The 13,890-nt window shown below is 48.7% G+C and overlaps 1 protein-coding gene across 1 annotated transcript in view; it reads left to right on the plus strand.

The window, feature by feature from the left end:
- The window catches only part of LOC144488380 (E3 SUMO-protein ligase PIAS3-like), a gene marked incomplete at its 5' end in the record, with an annotated part of 71,458 nt that overhangs the window by 24,084 nt on the left and 33,484 nt on the right, over window positions 1-13,890 (plus strand). The window contains one exon of the mRNA XM_078206448.1: window positions 3,692-3,875. Within this exon, the coding sequence (XP_078062574.1) occupies window positions 3,692-3,875 (184 nt within the window). The remainder of the gene's footprint in view (window positions 1-3,691; window positions 3,876-13,890) is intronic.

Below are 13,890 nucleotides of genomic sequence, written 5' to 3' on the forward strand. Positions count from 1 at the left end.
TACAATCTGACTGTACCGACAGTGACGTTTATTAGAATCTGACTGTACCGACAGTGACGTTTATTAGAATCTGACTGTACCGACAGTGACGTTTATTACAATCTGACTGTACCGACAGTGACGTTTATTACAATCTGACTGTACCGACAGTGACGTTTATTACAATCTGACTGTACCGACAGTGACGTTTATTACAATCTGACTGTACCGACAGCGACATTTATTACAATCTGACTGTACCGACAGCGACGCTTATTACAATCTGACTGTACCGACAGCGACGCTTATTACAATCTGACTGTACCGACAGCGACGTTTATTACAATCTGACTGTACCGACAGCGACGTTTATTACAATCTGACTGTACCGACAGCGACGTTTATTACAATCTGACTGTACCGACAGCGACGTTTATTACAATCTGACTGTACCGAAAGCGACGTTTATTACAGTCTGACTGTACCGACAGCGACGTTTATTACAGTCTGACTGTACCGACAGTGACGTTTATTACAATCTGACTGTACCGACAGTGACGTTTATTACAGTCTGACTGTACCGACACTGACGTTTATTAGAATCTGACTGTACCGACACTGACATTTATTACAATCTGACTGTACCGACACTGACGTTTATTACAATCTGACTGTACCGACACTGACATTTATTACAATCTGACTGTACCGACACTGACATTTATTACAATCTGACTGTACCGACACTGACGTTTATTAGAATCTGACTGTACCGACACTGACATTTATTACAATCTGACTGTACCGACACTGACGTTTATTAGAATCTGACTGTACCGACACTGACGTTCATTACAATCTGACTGTACCGACACTGACGTTCATTACAATCTGACTGTACCGACAGTGACGTTTATTACAATCTGACTGTACCGACGGCGACGTTTATTACAATCTGACTGTACCGACAGCGACGTTTATTAAAATCTGACTGTACCGACAGTGACGTTTATTACAATCTGACTGTACCGACAGTGATGTTTATTACAGTCTGACTGTACCGACACTGACGTTTATTAGAATCTGACTGTACCGACAGTGACGTTTATTAGAATCTGACTGTACCGACAGTGACGTTTATTACAATCTGACTGTACCGACAGTGATGTTTATTACAGTCTGACTGTACCGACACTGACGTTTATTAGAATCTGACTGTACCGACAGTGACGTTTATTAGAATCTGACTGTACCGACACTGACGTTTATTAGAATCTGACTGTACCGACAGTGATGTTTATTACAGTCTGACTGTACCGACAGTGACGTTTATTACAGTCTGACTGTACCGACACTGACGTTTATTACAATCTGACTGTACCGACACTGACATTTATTACAATCTGACTGTACCGACACTGACGTTTATTAGAATCTGACTGTACCGACACTGACGTTTATTAGAATCTGACTGTACCGACACTGACGTTTATTACAATCTGACTGTACCGACACTGACATTTATTACAATCTGACTGTACCGACACTGACGTTTATTACAATCTGACTGTACCGACACTGACATTTATTACAATCTGACTGTACCGACACTGACGTTTATTAGAATCTGACTGTACCGACACTGACGTTTATTAGAATCTGACTGTACCGACAGTGACGTTTATTACAATCTGACTGTACCGACACTGACGTTTATTACAATCTGACTGTACCGACAGTGACGTTTATTACAGTCTGACTGTACCGACAGTGACGTTTATTAGAATCTGACTGTACCGACAGTGACGTTTATTAGAATCTGACTGTACCGACAGTGACGTTTATTACAATCTGACTGTACCGACAGTGACGTTTATTACAATCTGACTGTACCGACAGTGACGTTTATTACAATCTGACTGTACCGACAGCGACATTTATTACAATCTGACTGTACCGACAGCGACGCTTATTACAATCTGACTGTACCGACAGCGACGCTTATTACAATCTGACTGTACCGACAGCGACGTTTATTACAATCTGACTGTACCGACAGTGACGTTTATTAGAATCTGACTGTACCGACAGTGACGTTTATTAGAATCTGACTGTACCGACAGTGACGTTTATTACAATCTGACTGTACCGACAGTGACGTTTATTACAATCTGACTGTACCGACAGTGACGTTTATTACAATCTGACTGTACCGACAGTGACGTTTATTACAATCTGACTGTACCGACAGCGACATTTATTACAATCTGACTGTACCGACAGCGACGCTTATTACAATCTGACTGTACCGACAGCGACGTTTATTACAATCTGACTGTACCGACAGCGACGTTTATTACAATCTGACTGTACCGACAGCGACGTTTATTACAATCTGACTGTACCGACAGCGACGTTTATTACAATCTGACTGTACCGAAAGCGACGTTTATTACAATCTGACTGTACCGAAAGCGACGTTTATTACAGTCTGACTGTACCGACAGCGACGTTTATTACAGTCTGACTGTACCGACAGTGACGTTTATTACAATCTGACTGTACCGACAGTGACGTTTATTACAGTCTGACTGTACCGACACTGACGTTTATTAGAATCTGACTGTACCGACACTGACATTTATTACAATCTGACTGTACCGACACTGACGTTTATTACAGTGTGACTGAACCCACAGTGACGTTTATTAGAATGTGACTGTACCGACAGTGACGTTTATTACAGTCTGACTGTACCGACACTGATGTTTATTACAATCTGACTGTACCCACAGTGACGTTTATTACAATCTGACTGTACCGACAGTGACGTTTATTACAATCTGACTGTACCGACAGTGACGTTTATTACAATCTGACTGTACCGACAGTGACGTTTATTACAATCTGACTGTACCGACAGTGACGTTTATTACAATCTGACTGTACCGACAGTGACGTTTATTAGAATCTGACTGTACCGACACTGACGTTTATTACAATCTGACTGTACCGACACTGACATTTATTACAATCTGACTGTACCGACAGTGACATTTATTACAATCTGACTGTACCGACAGTGACGTTTATTACAGTCTGACTGTACCGACAGTGACGTTTATTACAATCTAACTGCACCGACACTGACATTTATTACAATCTGACTGTACCGACACTGACATTTATTACAATCTGACTGTACCGACAGTGACGTTTATTACAATCTAACTGTACCCACAGTGACGTTTATTACTGTCTGACTGTACCGACAGTGAGATTTATTACAATCTGACTGTACCGACGGTGACGTTTATTACAATCTGACTGTACCGACAGTGACATTTATTACAATCTGACTGTACCGACAGTGACGTTTATTACAGTCTGACTGTACCGACAGTGATGTTTATTACAATCTGACTGTACCCACAGTGACATTTATTACAATCTGACTGTACCGACAGTGACATTTATTACAATCTGACTGTACTGACAGTGACGTTTATTACAATCTGACTGTACCGACAGTGACGTTTATTACAGTCTGACTGTACCGACAGTGACGTTTATTACAATCTGACTGTACCCAGAGTGACATTTATTACAATCTGACTGTACCGACAGTGACGTTTATTACAATCTGACTGTACCCAGAGTGACATTTATTACAATCTGACTGTACCGACAGTGGCCTTATTTATGCTTCCAGTCAGTTCTAAGTATCAGGAGCCGTCCACACAGGGGAAATATTGCTCTCAAAGCAGCCGGAATGTCGAGGTGATTGACTTGACGTTGGATAGCTCCTCGGATGAGGATGAGGCTCCAGTGAAGAGGCAGTGCCGTGTTGTGACTCCCACGAACCTCTGTTCAAACCTCTCCTCTGTCAACAAGCAGTGAGTTGATTTTCAACGTAATTCGTATTTTCACGGGTTCTGCTATTGTGCTTTTATTCACTAGTTTCTCAGGTGACTAAATAACGTCCTGTTAAGTTGGATTCCATGCCAGGCCCAGCAGGGTCTCCGGGCTGGAGACCAGCAATAAGCACTAAGTGGTTACTTAAACACCAGTCCTTGCCCATCGCAACCACCTCACACAGGCACAAGGATTAATACACAGACTGAGAGACACAGGAATAGACAGGAGACACCCTGCACCAGACACACACGCACACGGTACTGCAGACACACACACGCACACAGGACTGCAGACACACACACACATGCACACAGTACTGCAGACACACACACACATGCACAGTACTGCAGACACACACACGCACACGGTACTGCAGACACACACACACACACACACACACACACACAGTACTGCAGACACACACACACACACAGTACTGCAGACACACACACAGTACTGCAGACACACACACAGTACTGCAGACACACACACAGTACTGCAGACACACACACGCACACGGTACTGCAGACACACACACACACACACACACACACACACACACACAGTACTGCAGACACACACACACACACAGTACTGCAGACACACACACAGTACTGCAGACACACACACAGTACTGCAGACACACACACACACACAGTACTGCAGACACACACACAGTACTGCAGACACACACACAGTACTGCAGACACACACACAGTACTGCAGACACACACACAGTACTGCAGACACACACACAGTACTGCAGACACACACACAGTACTGCAGACACACACACGCACACGGTACTGCAGACACACACACACACAGTACTGCAGACACACACACACACACAGTACTGCAGACACACACACACACACGGTACTGCAGACACACACACATGCACACAGTACTGCAGACACACACACACACACAGTACTGCAGACACACACACGCACACGGTACTGCAGACACACACACACACAGTACTGCAGACACACACACAGTACTGCAGACACACACACACACACAGTACTGCAGACACACACACGCACACGGTACTGCAGACACACACACACACACACACAGTACTGCAGACACACACAGTACTGCAGACACACACATGCACACAGTACTGCAGACACACACACACACACAGTACTGCAGACACACACACACACACAGTACTGCAGACACACACACACACACGGTACTGCAGACACACACACGCACACAGTACTGCAGACACACACACGGTACTGCAGACACACACACACACACGCACACGGTACTGCAGACACACACGCACACAGGACTGCAGACACACACACATGCACACGGTACTGCAGACACACACACACACATGCACACAGTACTGCAGACACACACACACACACGGTACTGCAGACACACACACAGTACTGCAGACACACACACAGTACTGCAGACACACACACAGTACTGCAGACACACACACACACACACACAGTACTGCAGACACACACACACACACGGTACTGCAGACACACACACAGTACTGCAGACACACACACAGTACTGCAGACACACACACAGTACTGCAGACACACACACAGTACTGCAGACACACACATGCACACGGTACTGCAGACACACACACAGTACTGCAGACACACACACAGTACTGCAGACACACACACATGCACACAGTACTGCAGACACACACACGCACACAGGACTGCAGACACACACACGCACACAGGACTGCAGACACACACACACATGCACACAGTACTGCAGACACACACACAGTACTGCAGACACACACACGCACACGGTACTGCAGACACACACACACACACACACACACACACAGTACTGCAGACACACACACGCACACGGTACTGCAGACACACACACACACACACACACACACACAGTACTGCAGACACACACACGCACACGGTACTGCAGACACACACACGCACACGGTACTGCAGACACACACACACACATGCACACAGTACTGCAGACACACACACGCACACGGTACTGCAGACACACACACACACACGGTACTGCAGACACACACACACATGCACACAGTACTGCAGACACACACACGCACACGGTACTGCAGACACACACACACACACACACGGTACTGCAGACACACACACGCACACGGTACTGCAGACACACACACACACACACACGGTACTGCAGACACACACACGCACACGGTACTGCAGACACACACACACATGCACACAGTACTGCAGACACACACACAGTACTGCAGACACACACACGCACACGGTACTGCAGACACACACACGCACACGGTACTGCAGACACACACACACATGCACACAGTACTGCAGACACACACACACACACAGTACTGCAGACACACACACACACACAGTACTGCAGACACACACACACACACAGTACTGCAGACACACACACGCACACGGTACTGCAGACACACACACACATGCACACACACAGTACTGCAGACACACACACACACACAGTACTGCAGACACACACACACACACAGTACTGCAGACACACACACACACACAGTACTGCAGACACACACACACACACAGTACTGCAGACACACACACACACACAGTACTGCAGACACACACACACACACAGTACTGCAGACACACACACACACACAGTACTGCAGACACACACACACACACAGTACTGCAGACACACACACACACACAGTACTGCAGACACACACACACACACAGTACTGCAGACACAGACACAGTACTGCAGACACACACACAGTACTGCAGACACACACACACACACAGTACTGCAGACACACACACGCACACGGTACTGCAGACACACACACACACACACACACACACACACAGTACTGCAGACACACACACGCACACGGTACTGCAGACACACACACACACACACACACACAGTACTGCAGACACACACACAGTACTGCAGACACACACACGCACACGGTACTGCAGACACACACACACACACACACACACAGTACTGCAGACACACACACACACACAGTACTGCAGACACACACACACACACAGTACTGCAGACACACACACGCACACGGTACTGCAGACACACACACACACACGCACACGGTACTGCAGACACACACACACGCACACAGGACTGCAGACACACACACATGCACACGGTACTGCAGACACACACATGCACACAGTACTGCAGACACACACACGCACACAGTACTGCAGACACACACACATGCACACAGTACTGCAGACACACACATGCACACAGTACTGCAGACACACACACATGCACACAGTACTGCAGACACACACACATGCACACAGTACTGCAGACACACACATGCACACAGTACTGCAGACACACACACATGCACACAGTACTGCAGACACACACACATGCACACAGTACTGCAGACACACACATGCACACAGTACTGCAGACACACACACATGCACACAGTACTGCAGACACACACACACACACACACACAGTACTGCAGACACACACGGTACTGCAGACACACACATGCACACAGTACTGCAGACACACACACATGCACACAGTACTGCAGACACACACGGTACTGCAGACACACACATGCACACAGTACTGCAGACACACACACACACAGTACTGCAGACACACACACACAGTACTGCAGACACACACATGCACACGGTACTGCAGACACACACACACACACGCACACGGTACTGCAGACACACACACACACACGCACACGGTACTGCAGACACACACACACACACGCACACGGTACTGCAGACACACACACACACACGCACACAGGACTGCAGACACACACACATGCACACGGTACTGCAGACACACACACACACACGCACACGGTACTGCAGACACACACACACACACGCACACGGTACTGCAGACACACACACACACACGCACACGGTACTGCAGACACACACACACACACGCACACAGGACTGCAGACACACACACACACACGCACACGGTACTGCAGACACACACACACACACGCACACAGGACTGCAGACACACACACATGCACACGGTACTGCAGACACACACACACACACGCACACAGTACTGCAGACACACACATGCACACGGTACTGCAGACACACACACACACACATGCACACGGTACTGCAGACACACACACACACACATGCACACGGTACTGCAGACACACACACACACACACGCACACGGTACTGCAGACACACACACACACACGCACACAGGACTGCAGACACACACACATGCACACGGTACTGCAGACACACACACACACACGCACACAGTACTGCAGACACACACATGCACACGGTACTGCAGACACACACACACACAGTACTGCAGACACACACACAGTACTGCAGACACACACACGCACACGGTACTGCAGACACACACACACACACATGCACACGGTACTGCAGACACACACACACACACATGCACACGGTACTGCAGACACACACACACACACGCACACGGTACTGCAGACACACACACACACACGCACACAGGACTGCAGACACACACACATGCACACGGTACTGCAGACACACACACACACACGCACACAGTACTGCAGACACACACATGCACACGGTACTGCAGACACACACACACACAGTACTGCAGACACACACACAGTACTGCAGACACACACACGCACACGGTACTGCAGACACACACACACACAGTACTGCAGACACACACACGGTACTGCAGACACACACACACACACACACAGTACTGCAGACACACACACACACACAGTACTGCAGACACACACACACACACGGTACTGCAGACACACACACACACACACACAGTACTGCAGACACACACACGGTACTGCAGACACACACACACACACACACAGTACTGCAGACACACACACGGTACTGCAGACACACACACACACACACACAGTACTGCAGACACACACACACACACAGTACTGCAGACACACACACACACACAGTACTGCAGACACACACACACACACGGTACTGCAGACACACACACACACACACACAGTACTGCAGACACACACAGTACTGCAGACACACACATGCACACGGTACTGCAGACACACACACACACACAGTACTGCAGACACACACACATGCACACGGTACTGCAGACACACACACACACACACACAGTACTGCAGACACACACACAGTACTGCAGACACACACATGCACACGGTACTGCAGACACACACAGTACTGCAGACACACACACAGTACTGCAGACACACACACAGTACTGCAGACACACACACAGTACTGCAGACACACACACAGTACTGCAGACACACACATGCACACGGTACTGCAGACACACACACACACACAGTACTGCAGACACACACAGTACTGCAGACACACACAGTACTGCAGACACACACATGCACACGGTACTGCAGACACACACAGTACTGCAGACACACACACAGTACTGCTGACACACACACACACACAGTACTGCAGACACACACATGCACACAGTACTGCAGACACACACAGTACTGCAGACACACACACAGTACTGCAGACACACACACACACACAGTACTGCAGACACACACAGTACTGCAGACACACACACAGTACTGCAGACACACACACAGTACTGCAGACACACACACAGTACTGCAGACACACACACAGTACTGCAGACACACACACACACACAGTACTGCAGACACACACAGTACTGCAGACACACACACAGTACTGCAGACACACACACAGTACTGCAGACACACACATGCACACAGTACTGCAGACACACACACAGTACTGCAGACACACACACGCACACAGTACTGCAGACACACACACACACACAGTACTGCAGACACACACACACACAGTACTGCAGACACACACACATGCACACAGTACTGCAGACACACACAGTACTGCAGACACACACACGCACACAGTACTGCAGACACACACAGTACTGCAGACACACACACATGCACACAGTACTGCAGACACACACGGTACTGCAGACACACACACACACACAGTACTGCAGACACACACGGTACTGCAGACACACACATGCACACAGTACTGCAGACACACACACACACACAGTACTGCAGACACACACGGTACTGCAGACACACACATGCACACAGTACTGCAGACACACACATGCACACAGTACTGCAGACACACACACACACACAGTACTGCAGACACACACACATGCACACAGTACTGCAGACACACACACACACACAGTACTGCAGACACACACACACACAGTACTGCAGACACACACACACACACAGTACTGCAGACACACACACGCACACGGTACTGCAGACACACACACAGTACTGCAGACACACACATGCACACAGTACTGCAGACACACACATGCACACAGTACTGCAGACACACACACAGTACTGCAGACACACACATGCACACAGTACTGCAGACACACACACACACACAGTACTGCAGACACACACACGCACACGGTACTGCAGACACACACACACACACAGTACTGCAGACACACACACAGTACTGCAGACACACACACAGTACTGCAGACACACACACAGTACTGCAGACACACACACAGTACTGCAGACACACACACAGTACTGCAGACACACACACAGTACTGCAGACACACACATGCACACAGTACTGCAGACACACACACGCACACAGTACTGCAGACACACACACACACACAGTACTGCAGACACACACACAGTACTGCAGACACACACATGCACACAGTACTGCAGACACACACACACACACAGTACTGCAGACACACACACACACACAGTACTGCAGACACACACACAGTACTGCAGACACACACACAGTACTGCAGACACACACACAGTACTGCAGACACACACACGCACACGGTACTGCAGACACACACACACACACACACACACACACAGTACTGCAGACACACACACACACACACACACAGTACTGCAGACACACACACGCACACGGTACTGCAGACACACACACACACACACACACACACAGTACTGCAGACACACACACAGTACTGCAGACACACACATGCACACAGTACTGCAGACACACACACACACACAGTACTGCAGACACACACACAGTACTGCAGACACACACACAGTACTGCAGACACACACACGCACACGGTACTGCAGACACACACACACACACACACACACACACACAGTACTGCAGACACACACACACACACAGTACTGCAGACACACACATGCACACAGTACTGCAGACACACACATGCACACAGTACTGCAGACACACACACGCACACAGTACTGCAGACACATACATGCACACAGTACTGCAGACACACACACGCACACGGTACTGCAGACACACACACACACACACACACACACACAGTACTGCAGACACACACACACACACAGTACTGCAGACACACACACACACACAGTACTGCAGACACACACACACACACAGTACTGCAGACACATACATGCACACAGTACTGCAGACACATACATGCACACAGTACTGCAGACACACACACGCACACAGTACTGCAGACACATACATGCACACAGTACTGCAGACACATACATGCACACAGTACTGCAGACACATACATGCACACAGTACTGCAGACACACACACACACAGTACTGCAGACACATACATGCACACAGTACTGCAGACACACACACATGCACACAGTACTGCAGACACATACATGCACACAGTACTGCAGACACATACATGCACACAGTACTGCAGACACATACATGCACACAGTACTGCAGACACACACACACACACAGTACTGCAGACACACACACACATGCACACAGTAATGCAGACACACACACACACATGCACACAGTAATGCAGACACACACACACATGCACACAGTACTGCAGACACACACACACATGCACACAGTAATGCAGACACACACACATGCACACAGTACTGCAGACACACACACACACACACACAGTACTGCAGACACACACACACATGCACACTACTGCAGACACACACACACACATGCACACAGTAATGCAGACACACACACATGCACACAGTACTGCAGACACGCACACACATGCACACAGTACTGCAGACACACACACACATGCACACAGTAATGCAGACACACACACATGCACACAGTACTGCAGACACGCACACACATGCACACAGTACTGCAGACACACACACACATGCACACAGTACTGCAGACACACACACACACACAGTACTGCAGACACACACACAGTACTGCAGACACACACAGTACTGCAGACACACACACAGTACTGCTGACACACACACACACACAGTACTGCAGACACACACATGCACACAGTACTGCAGACACACACAGTACTGCAGACACACACACAGTACTGCAGACACACACACACACACAGTACTGCAGACACACACAGTACTGCAGACACACACACAGTACTGCAGACACACACACAGTACTGCAGACACACACATGCACACAGTACTGCAGACACACACACAGTACTGCAGACACACACACGCACACAGTACTGCAGACACACACACGCACACAGTACTGCAGACACACACACGCACACAGTACTGCAGACACACACACGCACACAGTACTGCAGACACACACACGCACACAGTACTGCAGACACACACACGCACACAGTACTGCAGACACACACACACACACAGTACTGCAGACACACACACATGCACACAGTACTGCAGACACACACACACACAGTACTGCAGACACACACACATGCACACAGTACTGCAGACACACACATGCACACAGTACTGCAGACACACACACATGCACACAGTACTGCAGACACACACGGTACTGCAGACACACACATGCACACAGTACTGCAGACACACACACACACACAGTACTGCAGACACACACGGTACTGCAGACACACACATGCACACAGTACTGCAGACACACACATGCACACAGTACTGCAGACACACACACACACACAGTACTGCAGACACACACACATGCACACAGTACTGCAGACACACACACACACACAGTACTGCAGACACACACATGCACACGGTACTGCAGACACACACACAGTACTGCAGACACACACATGCACACAGTACTGCAGACACACACACAGTACTGCAGACACACACATGCACACAGTACTGCAGACACACACACACACACAGTACTGCAGACACACACACACACACACAGTACTGCAGACACACACACAGTACTGCAGACACACACATGCACACAGTACTGCAGACACACACACACACACGGTACTGCAGACACACACACAGTACTGCAGACACACACATGCACACAGTACTGCAGACACACACACAGTACTGCAGACACACACACAGTACTGCAGACACACACACACACACAGTACTGCAGACACACACACAGTACTGCAGACACACACACAGTACTGCAGACACACACACAGTACTGCAGACACACACACGCACACGGTACTGCAGACACACACACACACACACACACACACACACAGTACTGCAGACACACACACACACACAGTACTGCAGACACACACACAGTACTGCAGACACACACATGCACACAGTACTGCAGACACACACACACACACAGTACTGCAGACACACACACAGTACTGCAGACACACACACAGTACTGCAGACACACACACAGTACTGCAGACACACACACGCACACGGTACTGCAGACACACACACACACACACACACACACACAGTACTGCAGACACACACACACACACAGTACTGCAGACACACACATGCACACAGTACTGCAGACACACACATGCACACAGTACTGCAGACACACACACGCACACAGTACTGCAGACACATACATGCACACAGTACTGCAGACACACACACGCA

Source organism: Mustelus asterias, unplaced genomic scaffold (assembly GCF_964213995.1).
Source record: "Mustelus asterias unplaced genomic scaffold, sMusAst1.hap1.1 HAP1_SCAFFOLD_1504, whole genome shotgun sequence".
Taxonomy (NCBI): Eukaryota; Metazoa; Chordata; class Chondrichthyes; order Carcharhiniformes; family Triakidae; genus Mustelus; species Mustelus asterias.